The sequence below is a fragment of the Zonotrichia albicollis genome, chromosome 2 (assembly GCF_047830755.1).
Source record: "Zonotrichia albicollis isolate bZonAlb1 chromosome 2, bZonAlb1.hap1, whole genome shotgun sequence".
NCBI classification, from domain to species: Eukaryota; Metazoa; Chordata; class Aves; order Passeriformes; family Passerellidae; genus Zonotrichia; species Zonotrichia albicollis.
Genome location: NC_133820.1, coordinates 35,883,439 through 35,907,136, shown reverse-complemented (window position 1 = coordinate 35,907,136; position 23,698 = coordinate 35,883,439). Strand labels below are relative to the sequence as shown.

At 41.7% G+C, this 23,698-nt stretch overlaps 1 protein-coding gene across 4 annotated transcripts in view; it reads left to right on the top strand.

Annotated features, from left to right (window-relative positions):
- Nucleotides 1-2,669: 2,669 nt before the first annotated feature.
- Nucleotides 2,670-23,698, top strand: part of LOC102073008 (uncharacterized) — a 370,008-nt gene continuing 348,979 nt past the window's right edge. For all 4 annotated transcript variants that reach the window (XR_012578937.1, XR_012578936.1, XM_074534753.1 and 1 more), the window contains exon 1: nucleotides 2,670-2,788. Coding sequence is in view for 2 of the 4 variants with exons in the window: in XM_074534753.1 (XP_074390854.1) it covers nucleotides 2,780-2,788 (9 nt within the window). In the remaining 2 variants the exon portion in view is untranslated. The remainder of the gene's footprint in view (nucleotides 2,789-23,698) is intronic.

Genomic DNA, 23,698 nt, shown 5'->3' with positions numbered 1-23,698 from the left:
GAAATACTGTTCCCTCTTGTGTGAGGAAATCACCACTAACTTGCTGGGCATCACTGATACAACTGCAATTCCCACCAGAAATGTGGCCCTACGAGCCATGGTGGGCAATAAACAGTGTTCAAGGGGAACCTCTTCTTCTGCATCTCTTCAAAATCAGTGCCCTGTCCCTCCACAGCACACCTCATAAATGCACATTTCATCAATTGCCACCTGCACACGGTGCTACCTGGAATTGCTAGCTGGGGGGTATCTGCTCCCTAATGGTCACATCATTTCTCACCCAGCGGAATAGCTCAGCTACAGGAGCCCTCAGCTCATTCTTGATACTTAGCTACAGACTCTGAAAGATTTATGTATATGAAGAGTGCTCAGTTTTACTGTCATGCGACATTGTTTTGACAGCCCAGATGAAGATCCAGGTATGACATTATCAAACAGAATATGCCCTAGAGAAATTATTTTTCTGAGTATTTTACTTCACACTCTGTCTCATCTTAAAAATGCAGAACAGGCCACAAGAAATGAGAAGGAAATTAAAGCTTTGATTCGGCACAGAACCTCAGCATATGCTTATGTTGAAGCAGCTATGCAGTCAGAATATGCCTGTGGTTAAAATCTCAGTGCTCTACTACAATACTGACCTGAATCTGATGGGGGTCTTCAGCTTCTTCTAATACCAGATGAGATGTAATCCACGTAAGTGGAATAAAAATACAAAGGTAATGCCTTGCTCAGGTAGGGAATGGGGAAGAAAGATGGCCTTGTTTTTTATACACCAGTTCTGAAATCGAATGTGTGAAGGCAGTGAGGGCTGCTTCAAGGGAAATCCCTGAGAATGATGAGAGGAAAGAAGCCAGGCCTGTCCTGGCAAGGGCCTCTCAGAAAGCCCAACTCACGGGACAGAGGAGTCTTCTCCAAACAGGTAGTGGAACCAACCAAGCTCATGGCAATGGGACACGTGGTTGTGCAGGAAGGACCACAACAAGGGATGCTTCCTGGAACACCAGTGACAAACTTTGACATGGGAGATGGAGAAACCATCTGGAATGGGAGCGCTTCCCTGCATCGCGCCAAGAGACACATATAAACACTCATGATGGGAACGTGGGAAGAACCTTGGGTAAGGCTGGTAACTTTACATTGGGTGGTCCGTGCTGACAGAATGACAGAGAAAAGCAAACATAACCAATCACTAGGATAAGAGAATTGGAGAAGTGCTATGCTCGGTCACACGGGAATAGTATGGCAGGATAAAAAGGCAAGTAGGAAGCTTGGTGTTCTTCAGAGGAATGATAACCACCAAATCTCAACTAACCTAGTGCACAGGAAGGAAGGATAGTAAGCAAATAGTTTTGACAAAGTGTGAGTTTAATTTGATCAGACATGAGAAGGATGCACACAGAAAGGGGAAGGTAGGACACACGTGCAGAGCTCTGAAAGAACGGCGCAAGCGTCAAGGGCTACAATCACAAACACCGGCAAAACCCAAAAAACCTCCAAGAGATGTTGAGAACAGTTGAAAACTCTATAAATACAGCAATGGTGTAACAACAAAGGCAGGCCTGGGCTTTCCCTTTAAGGGGAAAGGAGGGAGACTGGCACAGCCCGCTGCCCTCCGGGCCCTGCTGGAGGCACCAGCGCTCCTGGGGCTCCAGAACGCTCCTGGTCCTCCTCGCTCCGGACCTGCCTGCACACCCAGCACCTACAAGGCCGCCTTTGCTGCCAGCACACCTGCCGGCCCTGCCTGAGGGGCTCTCTGCCCCAGCCCTGCCGACAGAGGGAGGCGAGGGATGCCTGCGCCCGAGCAGGGACAAGAGAAGCGCTCCTGGGAAAACGCCTTCCCCTCGCTTCCCGGCCTCACACAGGCTGCAGGGGGGGACGCTGCCGCGGCCCCTGTGTGCGAGGAAGGAAACGCTCCCGTGTCCCTTCCTCCCGCCCCGGGACACCCCGGCCCCCCCCGCTCCCCGTTCCCTGGAAACGCTCCCGTGTCCCTTCCTCCCGCCCCGGGACACCCCGGCCCTCCCCACCCCCCGTTCCCTGGAAACGCTCCCGCGTCCCTTCCTCCCGCCCCAGGACATCCCAGCCGCCCCCCCGCTCCCCGCTCCTGGCCCAGCCCCCCCGGGCCCGCCGCGGGCTCCGGGCGGGGGCAGGGGCACCGCCCCATTGGCCGAGCGCGGCCCGTCTGCCGCGCTCCCGTTGGCCTGCGCCGCCGCCAGCCCCGCCCCGCTGCCGCTGTGCCATTGGCCGCTCGGCCCGAGAGGGCCCCGTCCCCTCCGGGGTCATTTAAGTTTACGGAGGAAAATAAATAAATAAAGCGGGAAATAGAAATGCGTAGAAGGCGGGGGGGGCGTGGCGCGGGGGAGCGCAACCTAACCTGCTGCCTGGCCCGCGGCGGCCAATCGGCACCCGAGTGCCGGCACGACTGACACCTCCGCCCAGCCAGTCAGCGCTCCCGAGCGGCGAAGACGGCCCCCTAGCGTTCTAAAATCCGGCCAATGAGAGGGCCCGGCCCGTTTGACCGACGTTTGCGCCTTCCAATAGGAGGGGCGCATAGCGGACCGGCTTCGCCTATTGAGAACTATCCGTGAGTCGCGAGGAGGGGGGCGGGCCCAGACGGCGGCGGGAGGCGGGGCCCTCTTTGAGTGGCGGCGCTAGGAGCCAATGGGTGCGGGCCGGCGGGGCGGGGGGGCCGGGGGCCAATGAGGGGGCCCTGCGAGGCAGCGGCGGCCGCCTCTGAAAGTGCCGCGAGCCGGCGGCGCCCAGCGCGGGGAAGGGGAAGATGAGAGAGGTACCGGCGCTTCCGGGGTCAGCGCGCGGCCGGGGGCGGGGTCTGGGCGTGCTCCGCCCACCAGGGGCGGGGCGGGCGGGTGAGGGGCGGCGGGGGGCGAGGGGCGCCCGCGTCCCGGCGGGCAGGGAGAGCGCGTATTCCGGGAGGGGAGCGGAGCACGGCAGTCCTGGAGGGAGAACGGCTCGCACCCGCTGCCTCCTGGAGTTTTTTCGCCGTCCCGAAAAAGTTTGGGAGCCGGCGGGGCCACTCCCCTAAGGGTGCGCGCGGCCGGAGAGGGAGACTTGGCACCGACATTCCCCCCGCTTGTCCCCCCCCCGCGCTGCTCCTCCTTCTCCAGCCGCGCAGCTGGGAAAAGTTGGCGGCGCTCGTTTGTGAACGAGGGTCGGGAAGGGAAGAGATGCCCAAGAACCATCTGGACACAGTCCCGTACAGTGTGCTCCGGGATGACCCCGCTCGAGCAGAGAGCTTGGGCCGGATGACCCAGTGTGGCCCCTTCCAACCTTGCCCAGCCTGTAATCCAGAGGTTCTGACAGGGCAGGTCGGGTTATCCTCCGGGAGAAAGGCAGTGCCAGCCCGGGATGCCCCGCGGGATGCGGGCTGAGAGCCGTCCTGGGCGGGAGCTGCTCGTCCTCCCGCACGCACAGCTCAGCTGCTTGGGGTTTTTGGGGGTTTGGTTCAGTTTTGATGCCGTCCCCGAGGGCTCACGGAGCAAATCAGCTGTTGCCCGTTCTCCCTGCGGAGGCTCCGGCAGCGCCGTCCCGCCCGAGCGCATCGCGCGTCCCTCAGCGCTGCCAGAGCCGTCGGTGCCCGTCTTTCCCCCGGCGCCGGGCGGCTGCCGGTGCCCAGGGAACGGCGTCGTGAGGGGCTCGGCTTTCCGTGAGGGGCTCGGCGGGCTTTCCGTGAGGGGCTCGGCGCTCGGCAGTCGGAGCGCAGGAAACAAAAATGGATTTGCAGGTTGAGGAGGAAACGGGCTGCCGCACCGCCCGTCGTGTTCCCAGACTTCGCCTCCTTTTGTAGCCGAGAGAGCCGGTGCTTCTCAGGTTAAAACCTCTCCTGTCAACCTTGGAGCCCTCTGTGCTGAGTGGCAAATGGGAAATTGTGAGAAAGTAAGACTCGCTGTCCAATAAAGGAAATTAACGTGTAACTCCTGAAGCTCGGCTCTTCGAGCGGAGTAATTATTTTAGGAGCAAAAAGTATCTCCATAGAAGCTGTTATTGTCTGCAGCTACTGGATCACAGTCCTGAAATCCGAGCGCCTTCCTGGGTCTTTCTGAATGCCTGGGATGTGCTCTCATACAGAAATGAAGTTTTTGGAATTTACGGGGCCGAGGTTGTGGAAATGCGGAACCATTTGGCATCTCTGAGTCTCGGAGTGCTTTGCGAGAACGAGTAACTCAAGACAAAAATAAATCTGTGATAGGAAAGTACTGTATCCTTCTCTTACACACACAAAAACCCCTCAGAGGCAAGAGCTCTTTCAGCTGTTCAGAGGATGCAATGAGGACACAGTATTAGAGCCGAGCGGGAGGATCCTTCCCTCCCCAGTGGAAAATGTGGTATTTGTGAAGTTGCAGTTTTCTGCAAGAAAGTTCCAGTTTTACTGGGAAAAAAAAAGTTACATTATTCTGACCGGAAAATTAAAGTGATGGTTCATGGCTACCTGCCTTGCAGACTTCTGTCAATTCTACTTTCTGTTTACAGAGAAAAAACACAGTTAATAAAATCTTCCCCTTAGAGACTTCCACCATTTTTTTTTCTTTTTTCCCCCTGTTTTCCTATTTTTCCCCCTTTAAAAGAATTGCTTGGAATTTTTATTCCACAAAGGATGTGAGAGCTTTACTTCTTACTCTGAAATAGAACTAAATATTTTTTCGCAGCACAAAAATTCCAGTATTTGGCCAGCCTGATTCAAAACTTCTGGAAACTTGGGGCCAGATCTTTAGCTTGTACAAACTGGCTAGTTCCATTGTGTTTAGTCCACAGAGGATTTGGCCCTAGTTAATTAATGGTTCACTCGAGGTCATGCAGCGAGTTGATTTTTAAAGCTGGAAACTGAATCCAGAGCTGTTCTTATTCATTCCTGTCATATATCTTGAAGTTTACTGTACAACATTATATTTTTCTTAGACAAGCTGTATTAATAAGAGGCAGAATCCATGAGGCTCTGATTGCAACTTTTCTTAAAAATCATGTTCTTAAAAAAATCTATTCAATCGTGATCTTACTAGAAAAGCGAGTAAATATGTTGTAATTAGTGCATAGGTGACAATGACTACCGAGGGAGAGAGAGGCCTGAAAAACTGCTTTTGTTATTTAAACCTTTCTTTCAAAGTACAAAAGCATTTGATTGGCACTTCACTGATTTAATAGTCCATTTGTAATGCAGGAAGAACATTACAGAAAATTTTAGCATTATTTTAAATCTCATCATTTAATCTGTAGGTGTTTTTTAAAAATCCTCATTTCTAGGAGAAGAAAACTTTCTGATAGCATGTAGAATCTGTGACTAGTCAGTTGTTAAAGATATGAATGCCTTGTGTCTTCCAAAATGAAATGGTTTATGAGTCTTAAATTGTATCCTGTTTGTTGTGGTAGCTCAGAAGTAAAATACAAGAAAAATCCTTCTGGCTGAGGATTTAATGTTTGGTCTTACTATGATGTAACATTAGGAATGGAACCTAAGCCCTCTGGTTTAAAATCAGGGTTGCCAGTGTTCATATTAAAGTGAAAACCTGTTCAGATCCTGCGCAGCAGCAGTACCAGATGTAGGAGATACCAGCTAGCCCATTCGATTATCTGGATTTAGAGAGGTGGTCTTTTGCCTGTACTTGCATAAAGATGCATTGTGAAGGTCCATTTTTTTTCTGTTTTACATGGGGGGATGATACAAAGGCCAGAAACCCAAACAGACTGGCTGCACACACCCCTTTCCCCCAATGTTACTGATTTTTCAGGGGATAATAAGATTTCATAAAGTTCAAAAAGGCTTGTTTCTGCATTCCAAACGTTTGAGGAGTGACTTCATTGCTAAAATGTTGCATGCTAGAAAGATTTTGAATTAAACAGCACTGAAATGACTTCCCAATGTCAAAAAGCAGTCAGTGACAGAGTTTGAGCAGACCTTCTGCCTCCCAGGCCACAGCTGCACCTATTGGCTTCATTGTCCCATCCCTCCTACGCACATGCATGCCTGGCATTGTTTTGGAAATACAGCAGAAACTTGATAATTCAAACTGATGACTCGGAGAGTCACTTGTGGAATTAATTTATTGGGTAAATTAATGACTAGATATGCAGGCAGATTTAAAAATAAATTTTAAAAAAGTTGGTGTGTCACAGTGTATGGTTTGTTACTTCAGTGTGATTTATTTGTCACTGCATGAATTGAGTATCCTGGAAAATATTTTGTTGGAAATTTTGTAAGTCTTAAATCTCAGCACGGTTCTGTTCTTGTTATGTAAATCTGTGAGGGGAATTGGGTTTCCAGCTCTTCAATGACGAGTTATAATTTGGGATTAGAAATTAATCCATAGCACCTATTTTGTGGCACAGGATTTATAGCATGCCTCAGAGGTTAAACCTTAGTATACTGATCTGTGCTGTAGGCTTATTTGATTTCGGCAGGGCTGCCTGCCTAAAACAAATGGGATTTGATCCTTGCTGGGTAACCTTGGTCAAATTCCAGGCGGCCCTCAAGACTTACTATTTCCATTTTGGTAGTAGAAAATAAGTGTGTTATTTCTGTTGATTTTTCACAGGGCCTCAGTATTGTTCAGTATAGTTTGTCATGTGAGGCTGTAAATCCCCTCCAGCGAGGTGGAATTTTAGATTTGCGAACTGTTCCCAAATGATTGCATGTGTATCATGAAGGAGAAGGCAGTCCTCCAGCCAAGAATGGACAGAATTTACCGAGTTTAGCTCATTAAGATTCCAGAGTGACTGCAGATATTAATGTAGAAGATGCTATGGGGAAAAATAATTATTTTTAATTTGCTCAAAGTACCAAATTAATGTTAAGTAAGCAGAATTCATCTGTAATTGCCCAAGAAATCTTACCAGCAGTTTAGGCTCTCTGAAGAGGTATTGCAGAGAGTGTGCACAAATCATTACATTATTGATAAACAAACAAAAAAAAATACAGTGTCTCAAATTGGCAGCTTTTAGTGAACTTTGCTTGTTTTCCCTTACATAGGCATGCTGACCCTTGATCTTGGGTATCACAGCAACCCAAGGAAGTCAAAATTCAGTTCTTTAATTTTCATGAGCAGTATATTCACTGAGAGGAATCATTGAGAATCTCTGAAACAGAAGGAAATAGTTGCCATTGACTATTTTTCACAACCAGAGGTGATTTTGGAAGGTCTGTGTTGCTTTAGGAAGTCCCATGCTTGTGGCCTGAGTAGGGTGATCAGGAAATAAAAATATTCTGGTGTGTAGATAATTTTGTGCTTACTGATATAAATGGATCTCAGATTATACTCTGATTTTCCCAGATATTAATGAAAGATGCCTCAAGGAATACAGAAGAGGACATTTTGTTATCAAATTTCTTTGTAAAAGAAAGTTCTGATTTTGACTTTTTAACAGCTTATTCAAAGAAATAATTATTCCTTCATCATTCCATATTTTAAAAGACCAATATGGGGTCTAAGTGAGTTATTGTTTCTTATTTTCTTGAGAGCATATTGAAGACTGAGCACTTGTTTACTGGTCTGGGTTCCTGCCTTAAGACTTGGGCCTCATGAAGTTCTCTGCCACGAATAGCATATTTGACTTTAAGGAAAAATTGCTCACTCTTTGTTTCCTATCTGTGCAACAAGAATAATACCATGTGCTGTCATCATGAATATTTGCAAAGGTATGTACGTGGAGAATTCCAAAATGCAGCCATCGGGATTATAAATAATATCTAAAGTAATAATTTCAGATGGTAAGTGCCAGTTTTTCCATTGGCTGTTTGGTTTGACAATAAATGCCAGTGTCAGTAGTTTTATAAACTTTGGTGTAGTTATTCTGGGTTTACATCAGAAAACAGAAGGTGGCTTAGACATGAATTTCCTCTTTGAAATAACTGAAGTGACATCAGTGGAATTATACAGGAATGATTTTGGCATTGATACTGCTGAAAGACATAGTGCTCTCTGAGTGCTTTGGCCTCATACAAAGTGAGCTGTATTAGTAGTACCGGAGTCCAAAGCTCCTTTGGAATTGTTGTCTCCTCTTTACCATTTTAAGTTTTCAAGTACTGCAGCTTCCAGGTACTGTTTCTGGAAGAAATTCCAGGATTCAAAGCTGTGTGTCTCCTACCCCATAGTAATTGTGCACACAAATTGCCTAATTTCTCATATGACTTTCAGCATATCCGTTTGACTAGAGCTTAAGAAAGTGGAAGTTTTAAGGCATTTTTGTAGCGAACTCCAGTCAGACATCTAGGCTGCTTTTCTTATACATAACACTTTCTATTTCCAGACACTGTAAATATTGGCCTTCAGAATAGCTTTGTGCAGTGTTTACCCACATCACTTTATGGAAGATGAAGAAAGCAGAAAATACCCACTGTTTCCAAAACTGGTGATAATTTTCAACTACTTGTATTTTTGTATGCATCTTTTGAGACCCTGAGGCTTTATTTCCACCAACACTGGTTCTGTACACTTCCCTCTCCCACTGGTGCTGGATCTAAGTTGCAGTCATTAAGCATAAGTACCTCAAGGTAGATATTAAACACTGTCAAAACTCGTGTAGAAGTTACAGCTTTTAGGTGCAGCAAAAACAAGGCAAAGTTCCGGGAAACAGGTTGGAAGTGCCTGAAGTTTGGGCCTCTAGAAAAACTGTCATTCTTCTCTAGTTTTAAATGTACCAGAATGGAATTAGGGAGAAATGGCAGGTGCTGCTATTCTTCTGTTAAAAGCAGCAATATCTGTTTTGCTAAGCAGTTTTCTGTTTCATAGTTGTAAAGTAAATAAATAAAATATTTGTGCTGTTTAAGTGGAGTTTAAATGTGGGTTCCAGATTGTCTCCAAAACAATTTGTAGGACTTCTCCCCATTGTAGTGTGTGAATAACACCCACTGAACTCAATGTAAGGGTTTTTATATCGTGTGGCTGAAAAGAAGAGTCCCTATTTATAGCATTCAAACGTTGGCAGGTGCAAGACTGGTGAGAAATGTTAGTCTCACACATACAAACTAGTTGTTTAGGAGAGACTTCTCCGTGGTGGGAGCTGCTCCTCGCTGGGCCGCTAGAATCAACAGCGTTGCTCAGTGGCTGAGCAACAGATCTTCTTGTTGAGATCAATCAGCTTGCATTTCCAGGAGGGTGTGTAACGAAGAAGGGCCTGATGGTGCTGATTGCAGTAATATACTTAGATATGGCAGCCTTAGCTATTATTTATAGAAGTGCTAATTATATCAATAGAAATAGCAATATTAATACTGTTAAGTGTCAGAATCCACGCTTGACAGCATGAACTAAACACAGCTACTGTGAAACAAAGCAGCCAGCTTGTCTCCCTTGTCAAACCACCAATATGCATTTCAGGAAGAGTACACACCCACCTTAATTGCTTGGGGTCTCACCATTTTTGCTCATCTTGTTATATCACTATCATTTCAAGCTGAAAACTCACAAGACCGGCTGTTCCTATGAAGTGTAGACTGTATTCAAAGTCAGTCTGGAAAATTCAAACTGTGACTAAAAGTGTTACAGTGGATTCCAGTTTAAAGCTGTCAGCCTACAATGCTGGAGACTGCAAGTGTCTTGAAGTTCAGAATAGGACCCAAACTTTTTTTTTTTAGTCTGTATCCTACCACTTCTTGTTTACGACATAGTTGGTGAGGACTAACGTAGATTTCAGTACCCACAGTTACCTTCAGACTACGTTACAGCCTGCCTTAATTGGCATCTTTAAAGGGCAGAAATCATACTACCAAAAAATAAACAAAACTAAAAGAAAACAAGAGCATATTGAGACTTATTGTCTGGCTGCTTTTTTAACATTTAAAATATGCTTGATTTCCTGTCACAGCTCTTGTTACATCTGCCTACCTCTTGTGACAGTGTTTTAGACTGACTTCCCACAGGAGCTTACAAATCAAGCAGGTTAATGTCTTCATTAAAACTGAATAACAGTTTACTTTGGGAAAAAACATATTAAATATTTCAGGATATTGAACACCAAACTACTATTAAGCTTTAACTAATGCATTTACTTTGCTGACACTTGCTCTCCGATGGGACGTGTAGTGCAAGTTAATGTCACTCGAAGTGATGTTTAAGACTTCATGAGAAAGTGTTTCCAACCCCTTCTAGATGATTTTACTCTAATTCTATCACTCTGTACTTGAGAAAAAGTTTTAAATAAGTTATTTCAGCAACTTGCCATCCTTATTTTGGAAGAGCACTGTGTATAAATGTCTCCTTTAGAGTTTTAAATAATCCTTTCTATGTCCTATCTAGGACATGTGGTGCGTTGTGTAAAGAGAGTGACAGGCTGTTGGCCTCTGGACATATAAAGAATGCCCTTAGTATGCTTTGCCTTTGGGAGGAAGATACAAGGATTGTTGCAAATAGGAAAGATTTGGGTTTTGTCACCCATGATTGTAATCTACCTTAAGGCATGACTGATTTAGTGGATCAGGGGGATAGAAATACAGGCAGATGGCCAGCAGGTCAAGGCTTCTCAGCTGGCAAGTGGAGATATTCTGCGTGGGCCGCTGTTACTGCAGAACTGTGGACTTGTGTCGTTCTCGCTCTCTTGCTCTCAAATGGTAGAATCCATTTGCAGGGATGCCATGTGGGACACAGGGGCATCCCATCAGTAATAGGAATGGGGTTTGTTTGGGTTTCTTTTGTTCATGTTGCACTGCAAATTCTGTTGGTGTAATTTGCTTTATCAGCTCTTTTGTTTTTGTTGGGATTTTTTTTGACCTCTTCATTTGGCAATCCTACAGTTTACTTATCTATTATCAGAGCTATGTCAGACAGTGATGCGTCATTCTTTCTGGATCCGACTGCAGCAGCATCCCAGTACATGATGCAATCAAACTGCATTCCTCCCCTGGCGGATTCAGACCAATCCTTTTGAAGTTTGTTAATGTATCCAAAATCAAAGCCACTTTCAGTTCTACGCTCCAAGAATACTGATACTTTGTTGTAACCCTTCCCATCGTAGGTCTGTAATAATCCTGGAGTTCTTCTGACATTTATTTAAACTCTGTGAACAGGTGATCTGTGAGTAAATCTCCCTGAGGAGTTGCAAACTTTCTTGAATTATTTACATATACTGTAGGAATTCTGTCTTGCATTGCATACTGGGCTGATTGCATAGATGATACAATATGATGCAGATGGAAATGGAGGATGTGCCTAGAACATAAAGATATGCCTTAGACTCATGAATATATTGCATAAAAATAATTCCTACTGTAATGCTTTTGGCTTTTGCTGTGTTAACTTCAGGGGAAAAAAATTGTCCACAAAATTTAGGATCTTGGTTACACCCAGAAAGAAATTGTTGAGAAAGATGAATGGCTTAGAGAATTACTTATGCAATAGGTTGAAAATAAAAAGCCTGGTTTAACTACTAGTGAGTATCTGAAAGACATCATTGCTTAGTGGTGATGCTCTGGAATATAATGAGCACTAGCTCATCTCATTTGGCAAACATGGTAATTCCTGGTAGGATGGGAGATAATTAACAAGGGCACATGGAATATGAATTGGTTTGTTGGGTTTTTTTTTTTTTTTTTTTTTTTTTTTTTAACTCATGGTCACAATGCATTTAAGTTTAGTAGAGTAGAAAAAAATTATTAGTTTTAGTAGAATAATTCTGTGGGGCACTCCACTTTTTGAATAAACAAATACAGATCAATATTTTCTTGAATTTATTGGTCATGCATATTTATTCACTATATTGCCATTCACTCCCTTTAAGTAGTTCCACATCACATTTCTGGGAATTTTACATTTGTGGTTTGAAAACAAAAATTGTTGTGCCTAATCCTGTCTTGCAAGATAAATACAACAGGCCTATTTTTGTTACCATGGTGGCTGTGTACTTGCACTCTTGTGGTGCAAATACATACTCAGGTTCATGATTTGCTTTCTGAAAGGCCCTGTGGACATTTGTTAAAGCTTTGCATTGTTAAAGCTTTTGTTCCAGTAAATTGTAACATTTTGGTCAAAGGGTGTTGACTTAAATGGAACAGAAGTTACAAAAAAACCAAGGACTGAGATGAAGAGGGTTAATAATTCCCCTTTTACAGTGATGGCTCATCTTAGTGCCGCTGGGAGACATTCACCCAGCCTTGCTGTCCAGCCCCAGCTGTGTGCATGCCATTCACTTGGGCTGACAATGTGGTGCTTTTTACCTGGGCAGTGCTGCACCTGGACAGCATGATAACCTGGACCTGACCTGAGAAGCACATTAACTCCAGATTCCCAATTAGTATTGATGTTATTTGCATGTGTAATTCTAACAGGAACTGGGGAGCACCAGATGACATCAGTGCCCCATCCACTGCTGCTGAGTATTTTACATGCTGTAAAAGCAATGCTGCCTCAGGAAGCTTTTAGTTAAAAAGGCAAGTCAGGAGAGAGGTGAGAGGACCAAAATGTTAGAATTTCCACTGTTGTGGTTGCAGACCAAGACACAGGGTAAAATTGCATGATTTTATTGGGATAATCCAGGGAAAGGAAATAGAGATTTTCAGAGGCAACTAACTCCCACTAAAGCAAGTATGGGAGTGATGTGCCAACCTGCCATTTGTGCCTTTGAAAATGTCCCCAGGGAGTCTATTGTAGAGCCAAGCATTGAACTCTGATCTTCATTCCCCCACCAGACAATCATTCCTTTCTGCTTAAAGTGTTTTTAATTGAAAAATACCATCTGAACAGTGTCTGTAAAGAATTACTTTTCCTCAGAACCTCCAAAAGAAAAGCAAAATGATGTGCTGCAGCAATAAATTAACCAGGGATCAAAATAAAAACCACAGTCTTGTTATGAAAACCAGAACTGGTGGGTAAATACTGTGAATTTATGACACCACTGGAAAAATAAATCCACTCTGGTAAATGTTAATACTTTTAGAATGAAAGATTTTTGGTTTAATTATTAAACTATTCAAAACTCTTCTAAGCAGACTTTACATGCAAAAGCTACAGAACATTTAAAAAAACATACACAAGTTCACCCCTTGCTTTTCTGCAGGCACTATTTATATCTATGTCGGTGTTTGTTTCAGAGAAGAGAATAAAAGTCCACAAGGCACTATCTTACTCTCCCCAAACAGCAGAAACACTCTTCCTTTTCTATGGGGTTGTATGTATATTCACTCACACATTCTGATCACTTTGTTAGGAGGTAGACTCTTTTCCCATTTTGCGGGTTGGGAAACCCTGGCAAAACTCAAGGTTACACAAATCCAGAGAAATCGTGAGAGTCAGATTATGCTGCTGGAGTGACCCATGTTCAGGCCACTCCAACACGTCCCCTAATAATATTTTACAAGCCTGAGCCATCTGTGTGTGATGAGATCAGAAGTAAGGAAGTCTGTAGTTGCCAAGAGAATTTTAGCAAGCAGAATTATACAACTACAAAGAAATCCTACAGCGTCAACAAAGCAAGCTCAGAGAAATATTCACCCTTAGCTGGTTTTGACTCTTTTAATTGGAGAGCGTTCTTGTTAAATTTTAAGGGTTTGTTCTTCTTGTTGCGCACCTAATTATTGATCATATTGTGAGCTTTGCATATATTATTAAGAGTCTCCAAAATGGCTAATTCCATATTTTGCAAAAGCAAGAAGACACTACTGCTGCATCTCTCAGTGCACATGGAGGGGTAGTCAACCTCTACATCTTGACTGCATCCCAGTGATTTGGCTTCCTTCCCTTCACAAACACACGCACACAAACACATAAGCTCAGAAGTACCCCAAATGAGAGACCCCCTGAGAATTCCCTGCCTACTTCTGATCCACGGACTTCTTGCCATGTATGGAGTTCACATCAGTGAGATCGGGTACTACTTATGTCTTCATTCTTTTACTTTGTGTAAGATGAACTTCACAAAAACAAATAAATACAAAGTACAGGCCTTTCAGAAGCTCTCAGCATCAGTTTCACTCTTCTCCCTTTGAACACAACTGGGACTTGACTGGAGGTGGAATTAAGCCCACATTGTGCATTTTCAACGCATGCAGTCACGAAGAATTTATAATCCTACAAAAGGGATTCTGAAGCTCATCAAAGGATATGAATCTTTTGCTCTCAATAATGGTTCTGATTCTGGAACATAAAGCTGCTTTCTTGGTTACTATGGGTTAAGTTCAACTAGACTTTCTCCCAGTTTGTTTTATTAGAAAATGGTATTTATTTGACTGTGGTATGCTACCTAAAATTGTTATAATTTGTTTCTTTATTTCCATAAACATTTCTCTGTTTGTTTTGAAAGAGTGGTTACTTTAGGAAAAAAAAAACAACAAAGTAGGCTTAAAAATATATTGCTTGACTCCCATATCAAATTTTCTCTTGTAATGAGTGTATAGTTTTCCTATAGCACCAATCTAAACAAAATAAGGCAAACAAAAGAAAAGAGAGGGAAGAGAGGCATTAGAATCTATTTTCAGGATGGCATATCAGACCACACGCACTTATGGGGTAGAACAGTTTTATTATTTTGGGCAGTACAGTGGAACTTATGAGAAGCTTTCTTTTTTTATACAAAGTTAGTTCAGAGTAGATTAAAGTTTATTTCAAACTCAGCATATTTGACCTCAAGCATCATAAAAGTCATGTAGAATTGGCTCATGCTATTAAATTCCTACAGCGAACTCCATAATAATGATTAATTTCTTTCATAAACTCTCTTCATAATTAATACAGGTTTCATTGTGGGCACTGCTATTCTCATATTGATTATCTCTACAATTTAGATTGGACTCGTAAAATGATGTCTTTGTTTACTCTGATGGCCAGACATTTATTTTACTTGGATAACTCTCATCATTTGCAAACTGGACTGGGGATATTGCTATCACAGAAATTACAAATATTTCAGATCTAATCCATGCAAGAGCAGGGATAATTCTTTGGCACCTGAGATTAATAATGCTTTGGTGTTTTCTGATGCTTCTCATCTGAGAATCTGAGTTCTTTATGAACAATTAATTAAGCTTTAAGATACCCTTCTGAAATAGGAAAGCATTAGTAGCCTCCTGCACTGGATAAACTCATATTTAGAGATGTTGACTGACTTAGTTCAAGTGACCTGTCAAGTATGGCTTATATCAAATTGGATATAACCCATATTTGCTGATTACCTATCTTACCCTTCAGTTCTGAGTTTTTCTCACAATTTTTGATGTGGCATAGTTCCCTTTGGCAAAATACGCATTTTAAAAAATTGTAATAGCTGGATATGCTTCAGCTGCTGGAACAAATGTAGACCTTTCTTGTTGCTTGTTTCTTTTCAAAAATAATTTAATTTTTTTCTAAGAGTCTTTTCTAAACTACAGTAAAATCTGTAGACTTCTAAGACTCTAATAATCCCTTGTAAAAAAACCTCAAAACATGATTTTCACGTTTCAGACTTGAGGAGAAGCAGCTTTAATTGGAAAAGCCAGAAATAGCAAATGATGGTATGGAGAAGGTAAAGAGCCACAAAACAGACTTTGTAACATTACCCTTTGCACTCCATCTAATGTTGTGCAACAGGTGAGCCTTTCTCTTGGTCAGTCTTGTGTATGTTAATAATGTAAATCCAGTTTATTGCAATATTAGAGGAAACCCTTCTCACATAACTGAGGGATCCCAAGGATGGAGGCAGTGCATTTTGTTTAGTTCTGTTGCCCAGACCCTGGAGGGTCCCAAGCCCCATGGGAGCTTGTTTTGTTAACTTCAGAGGGTGCTGGGGGAAGTTGCAGTGGCTGTCAGAAGTTAATCTTTGGAAAGCCTTGGAGGCAAACAGGAATTCCATTTTTTGAGTTGAATTCAGCCGTCCTGCTGTTGCCAAACCTACAAGCAGAAGGAAATGTGGATGTAAAAAGCAGCACGTATATACATATTAATGCTTCCAGTACAACATCCCCCATGCCTGAGGACAGTAAGTGCAACTGAGGACATGGTGAGGTTTACAAGAGTACCTCACATGTTGAGATGCTTTATAGTCCCCCCTGTGAATAGCCTAGCGAAAACCATATGTGAAATATAAATATACTGGGACTTAAAAATGGAGCTGCATTCCAGCCTTTTAAGTTAATTTTGTAACACGCAGCATCTGAGGGCTTAATGTGTGTTGTATCCAATGCCAGCTGAATACTGCAGGGCTTAATAAATGCAGTGTGTAGTGGAGACACCAGAGGGTCGGATGGAAGACGTGAGAGGAGGAGAAGAAGATGGCGGAAATAGCACCTTTTAGTGAAGGAGCAAATCCGGTTCGAACCAACTGTGTGCTTGCTTCCTTCAGTCCGAAGGCAACAATGAACTCGGTTGTCATGCTGAGTCAGTTGGCACTGACTCACTTTATCAGTCTCAAAATTGTCCAGCATTTCATCAGACCTGGATTACACAATGGGTTTTTCCTTTTCCCCCCCTTTTTTTTTCCCAACACACTTTTAGTATTAATAGGCCCGTAAATCATCTGATGTTAACATGTTTCCTCATTAACTTCTACTTTTTTAATTATAAGATTAATAATCATACAACTTCCCGAAGAGGGAAGTGCAGTAATCCCAACTTGACTTAAAATTCTCAAGGAAAAACTTTTGTAGTTATGTGATTCTCTCAGTTAAAAATAAGTTAAAGCCTTTTGTTGCTTTCCACAGGATATTGGCATAGCTAACATATGCTCATAATTGTTCAGCTGAGGTATGTGTTCTCTATTGGGTGTGGAGAGAAAACTTGTATGTGGAAACAGCAGCCAAAGTATCAAAGTTGAATTTTTCTCCCCAGCATCACTTTTTTAGGGTTTTTTCTCCAAAAGCCTATTGGAGGTAACACTCAAGTGCAGTATATTATCCACTAAAACAGCACACATAAATTATGTGATGTATTTTATGGGTGTATTTATCCCTTGAACACAAAAAGACAGGTTACCTAAAATGCAAAGTGTGTGATTCTGTACTTAAGAACATCTTCACAGTCTCTGTAGTTTATGAAAAAATTTAGGTCTATGAGGCTTTAACTCTGCATATTGGTGCGCTTCACTAGATTCTTTGATTTTAGCACCTATGCTGTTACACAGTTTCAATGAAAGCGATATGAATAAACTAAAAATGTGTAAAAAGTGATGCTGAGTTGGCTGGACAGCAATACATCTGTTCTAAAATCCAGCATTTCCAAATTCAGCCATCTTGTCTGCCCTAATTTAACATCTGTATTTTCCACCTGCAGGATAAAATTATTTGTGTTCAATCAAATCAATTTTTTAATCACATATTGAGGCCAAAATATGTATCTTCAGTTTTAATCTTAGAATGTTGGCGATACCTGGAATATGTTCAATGACGTCTTATCCTGGGTTTAATCCCATCCGTCTGTGTTTTGAATCCATCCTGGTGGCTATGAAATGGAAAGCTTCCAAGAGTCTTTGAATAATTTTTTAATTTTGTTCTTCAGTGGTTCTAGTTCTTTGTTGTTAATTAGATCAAACCACATTTCCACTGAGGCTGTAATGGTAGTGTCATCAGCCTGTAATCTGTCAAGTCCCTCTGAAACCTCCTTCAACTGCTTTTGTAAATTTAGTACCTCTCTGTAAAGTTCCTTGCAGAGAAAAATGTGTGCTATTTTTTGATCAAAGTCCTTCTTGTTCTCAGTGCAAATTTCAAGACACTTGTTGATGCAAATGCAGAATCACATGCTCCTGAGAGGAAGACTGAGTGTCTCTGGGAACCAGGGGCACTTTTTCACTCAGGTTACCCTTTTTCACTGGAGTTATCCAGCCTGCTGGTAATAGCAGATGTGTCTTTAGGTTCTATAGTACAGGTTGGGAAGAATCTGGCCATTACTTTTTCACTCAGTGTGGCTGAAATACAGCACAGTGTGGCTGAAATACAGCACCCATACATCAGAAGGAGAAGAAATAGTTTTTAACATTCTTGTTTCAAATTTGTTTTTTTCTGTCAAACCAAATAGTAAGGACAGCTTTCTCATGCATTTCTCATTGCTGGATGATATCTTTGGTAACACTATACCAATATCTGTGATTTTCATTTTTTTAAATAGCAGCATGCAAAGACATACCTTTCATTGTCCATAAACTTGTGGTCATTCAATCATTTGTCACATTCAGATAGCCAACCTGTACTAATGTCACTGTTCTATGCTGTTACTTTTTCTTTTGTTATCCTCCTGTTTTTTCTCTTGGAGATTCTTGTAGTGGACAGCTGAATTTACAGAGTTCTAAAAGAAAAGTTTCAATCACTGCTATCAGTTGCTCCTTTTGTGTTCCACTGAAGGCAACATCATTAAGACAAAATAAGGTTGCATCTGTCTTGTTAAGCAGAGATTTTCTTTACAGCATAATCAACTGGTAAGCTTATTTCTGGGTCTTCAAGACACAAAGGTGTCTAATGTTTAAGAGCATCTAGGAGATTTGGAACACAGATTTAAATCATCATTGCAGCTATGTTTAATAATGATAATGACAGCATTAAAACAATCTCACTTTCAGGATCATGAAACTCATCAGAGAGCTGCTTCAGTAGTTTCACTTAAAAGAACGTCTCATCTTGAAGAGTCTACAAAAATGAATTGTCTGCATTTTTAGAAATAGATATGAAGTCATCCTAACTTCTAGAACAATTTTGACAATGCCTACACTATACTGTTAAAGAATTATCTTGGGTTTTGTAACTTTGGTACGTGCATTTGGTACTTGTTGCTTTCTCCAACTTCTCTTGAAGTCAGATAACTGAATATTTTTATGTGTCTTAACCATTAAGCTCCAGTTTGTAGTATTGGTATCTTTAATATTAACAGTAGAGCAAGAAGCCTGCTGTCCAGATTTAACAGTTAGGATGGCAAACCTGTGTGAGAGTGCTGGCTTTTGTTAGACTTGTTGTAATCTACTCAGAACTGGTTTACTTGTGTCACTTTCCTGTTGAGTCTTAGAATGTTTAAATTTCTCATTTGCAGATAGAAAATAAAGCCTGATTTTTCAAGCATCACTTCTTCCTATTCTTTGTTATTTTCATGTAAACATTTCTAAGTGTCAGATCCTGAATAGTCAGCACTGGATTGTTTCTGTATCTGACATTGTAAATATAGGTAACATGACTCATGGACTCTCTACCAGACTATATATAAGCAACCCCTGCAGCAAAATGTTATAACATCTTCCCTGGGTCTGTTGTGAGGGGCTGAGCAGGCCATCTTTGGTCAAATGTATTTCTGCTTTTGAAACACCTCTAGCTTTGTCTGTCAGGACTTTGTCTCACCAATCACATCTGTGTGAGTTTTGGTTTGGTGTTTACATGGGAGAGCGTGGGGAGCACCTCTCTAAAAGCCAGTGCAACTCAGATGCTTTCAGTTGCTGAAAAAAGAAAAATATGCTAATTTACCAGTACCATACAATTTGTGCTGCTTTTGTTCATATTTATCATATTTAGTGGTCCTCGATAGTTCAATGCTTTTTTTGCCTCTGAGGATTTTTTGTTTGTTTGTTTGCTTTTTTCAGTCTCTCTCACAACTGCAAAGTTCTGTGCATCCATGTGCCAGTAGTGTGCAAGGCCAGGTTGAGTGAGGCTTTGAACAACCTGGTCTAGGGAAAGATGTCCCTGCCCAAGGCAGGGGGTTGGAACTGGATGATCTTTAAGGTCAACACAAACCATTCTATGATGCTATGATCAGCCTCTCTGTGCAATCTTTGCTGCAGTTCTCTTAAATGAAAATCCAGCTATCAGTTTTACAAGTGACTATTTAAAATGTTTATTGACGTTTTCTCCAAGATGGAAGTGCATATACTGCTTTAAGAGTGAGAAGGACGTATCGGGTACCGCAGGAAATTCCAAGGAGCTCTCTGTGGGTTGAGAGCATGGCCACAGTGGGAGAAATGTGTAGAGTGGTAACTGTGTGGGATGGTTGGCTCTTTATCCATCAAGTCCTTCCCTGTCCCCAAAGGGATCATCTTAGGCTCAGAGCTCTTCTTAGAAATTCCCAGGACTTGATCTAATCTTGAGTACATGTGAGACGAGTGAGGGCTGAAAGGCTGAGTTAGCAGGGAGGAGTTGGAGAATGAAGGTGCTAAGAGGAGCAGGGTAAAAGCTGCAACTCAGCCAGGGTGCTTTACTGTACTTTTTAAATTACCTGCCACAATCCACTGCCTATCCCAGACGTGTGCAGATTTCCATGATAAGCCTAAAGATTGCTGTTGGAAATACTCTTTTAGCCCAAGTAGTATTGCCTAGAAATGTTTTTTGAGCAGAAGGATTTCAGTGACCTGTGATGTTAGGGGTGCTTATGGCTACTCTTGAAACACTTGAGCAATTTCTGGCCATTTAATTGTGACAATTGAGTAATTCATGGTACAATGTTTTACTTCCACCTTTATAGTCTGCCTTCGCCACAATTTTCAATCCTCTTCTTTAATCTACATTTCTTTTTAACAGTTGGAAAACAAACTTGAAACATCTTCTTTTACTCTAGTAGGAAGTTTTGTTTTTTACTCCTTGAGGAGACTGAGATAACTTTATGCACTTTTCGCTTATTTTATTCCCCATTTTGCCTGTCTCATTCCTTGATGGCTTTCACTCTTCGATCAATTCCACCAATTTTAATTGGAATTTTTTTCCTGTCTTCTCTTGTGATAAAAAGATATTTTCAAGTAATCTCCTTCTTTAGGCCCAGTGGTAAAAGGGCTGTCTTTGGGAATTTGGACATCTATTTTCCATTAAAATGAGTGGAATGAAGTGTTAGTGTCTGGCAGGGATTTGAACACCTTTGAGCTATTGTGAAGCAAGTATTCTCATTCCTCTGAAAGTGAACTCCTGTTGTAGATAGGGATGGATAATGTTAAGCTTTGAGACCTGTGGATGGTGTAGTAACATGAACGTGGATAGAGCCTGTAAGTCTGATTTTTGGGCTTTATTTGTCTTGCACATAACTTTTCTCAGAGGAGTAGCCTGTAGTTATCCCAAAGAACTTCCAGCATCATTAAGTACCTAACACTAAAAATCCATAGCAATTGTTAGATCTTTTCTGCTCCAGAAAATGATGTAATTTATCACTTATCTTCACATTTTGAAACAGGGGTCAGACTGAGTTGACTTTTAGCAGTATGGTGAACTGGTGCCTTTGTTCCCTGGTGGTTGACTTCTTGTGCTCCAAAATTACAGCTTTAATTTAGGATGTAAAAAGCTTGTAGCCTGCCTGACTGTGAGGTTCTAATTAAAGATTGCATTAGATGTGAGCTGACACTTGTTTGTTTCCAGTCAGCCTCCTAATACAAGAATTCTTGGATGTGTCAAGCAGTGTTGACTCTGAAGACTATTGTCAGTCATTTCAATGTAGAAACTATTTACTGCTTTACTGGGTTTTTTTTTCTCAAGAAATAAGGCAGGAAAAAGAAGAGATAATAATGTTACATAGAGCTTCAGCATTGTCACATTTTGATACTTGGAGCCCAGAGTACTGTTTATGTTGAAACAGCAATGTGGAAGAGTAATGCCCCATAAATTCTCTTCATTATAACCCTGTGGCTACTTTTCTCATACCTGTTTTAAAGATGCTTACATGAGCTGCACATGGTGCCTAAACAGGCAGTCTCACCTCTCATTCCTGAGAATAGCTGTGCTGCACCAGGTAACCATTAACAGCTTGCTCACAATTTGCCCCATAATCCCATATCTGAGAATCCTCAGTGAATTTTTATGGTACATTGCAGCTTTCTTCTGGGAATCCCTAGGAATTTCAGGCTGAAACTCATTCGCTTACTCAGTTGGATGGATGTATGATGTACAGCTCGATATTTATGTGGGGTTTCTATCAGATGTGATTTTCTTCCCTTGCTCGGTGCCTGGCCCTCAAATGATTTCCTGAAGCTGGTGAGAATTCCATGTGGCTGTAGTGGTAGTACCTTTGTTCCTGAAACAGAAAGCATAAAGGTATACTGGCATTTATAGTTCTAACATCTGTGATATTATCACAGTGTGTTAAAAACAAATGTCGATGCATTCTGAGACTACAACAGAGACTACTTAAAGTCATATTTGTATCCTGATTCTTACCAATATTTTGTTGGCTTCAGGACAACTCAACAAATGGAACAGTAGGACAGCAAAGTACCAGTTAATATAAAGTTATCTTTATTCCAACTTCTGTTTATCTTGCTGAGTTTTTTCTTGCATATTATCAAATGGTTTCACAATATGACCTCTGACTTTGAAACAAAACAAATTAAGTGTTAGTTAGTACTGATTAGTGCAATGTTAACATTGATTCTTTATTTACTCAAAAATCAGGAAATTAACGTTCCTCTGACAAACTTAATTATGCCTAATTGCACAGATATTACAAAAGGGATCTCTCATTATATAATCATAGATAATCCTGGTAGCAATAAAAAATCTTACAGTCCTAGCTAATATTTGCAAAGAAAGTTATAGAAGAGGGGCCCTTTGACCATAAAAATAGTTCCTGACTTGGGCCTGCTACAAAATCTGACTGAAGAGTGGCATTGAAGTTGGTACACTGTTTCTATTATATCATTTTGAAAATATTATGTCACCTTGTTCTGTATATTCTAGTTCTGTAATGAAAGGCCCCTTTGTTCAAACACAGGCAAAATAAAAGAGTTGTTTGTCTATAGGATACCAAAGCTCGTTTCTGCCAGACTTAAACCACCACTAACCTTGCTAGATCTTCCAATTTTTGACATGTTGATTGAGAGAAAGGTTCTTATCTCTGTTCTTGTGTAAAGTAAGACCTGAGGCTTAATCTTCAGTTATTACAACTTTTTGCTTTTAATTTCTTTGGCTTTAAATAATAAACTCTCTCATCTGTTCCTTTCAAAATGAACTTCAATTAATACTTCAGGAAAAGAAATGCACCTCTAAATGTGTTCTTTAAAACAGCTGAGCTAATTGTGTTCACTTTATCAAAAAAATATTCTCCTTTAGGCTAAAACTAAAGGACTAATTGGACCCAGTCTAGTTTTTCTAATAGAGCTTAGCTTTCATAAAGGGAAAAAAAAAAAAAAAAAAAAAAAAAAAAAGAAGAGACCAGGACATTCCTTTTCTTTATTACATCTAGTGCATCTTGGTTCTTTATTCTTCAGAAACATCTTTGATTAAATGTTTCAAAGCCAAAAATCCTGCCCACATACACACAAATATCATCCTGAGGTGGTCTGCACATAATCAATGTTTGTGAATGTGAGACTTTCTTACCTATAGTTGGTGGCGCTGCTTTTAGTAAAAAGGCTACATCCTTGCTAGTGTTTCCTGTGTGTTTGATACAGGCTCAGCAGTTGTTTGCTGTTGGAGTGGGCTTCTGAGGCTATCAAAGAAAAATCTTTCCATTACTCTGCTGAATGGCCTCACAATATTTAGTTAGCCCTGCAACAGAATCAGGCACATTTTGTACTCACAGGTCAGAGCCACGTGGCCTAAATGCCCCTAAGTCCCTGGGCTTTATGTTTTCTGTTAGCTGGCAGTGGGATTCTAGGGGTGCACATCCAGAAACACTAAGCACAGGGACTCAGCAGGAATTTGGGCCAGCTGACACTGGGTGCCACGGTGAAATTTTGGGATGAGCTGCTTCTAAGTGAGAAACAAGCTGAAGAAGTTTGAGTGAAAGTCCGGCTTTTTCAGTAACTTACAACTTCAGGTTTGCCTGGTAAAAGCATTGGTTTAACCTTGCCTAGAATAGATGAGAAAAATCTTACAGAGGAACTTTCCCACTGTATGATTGTATTT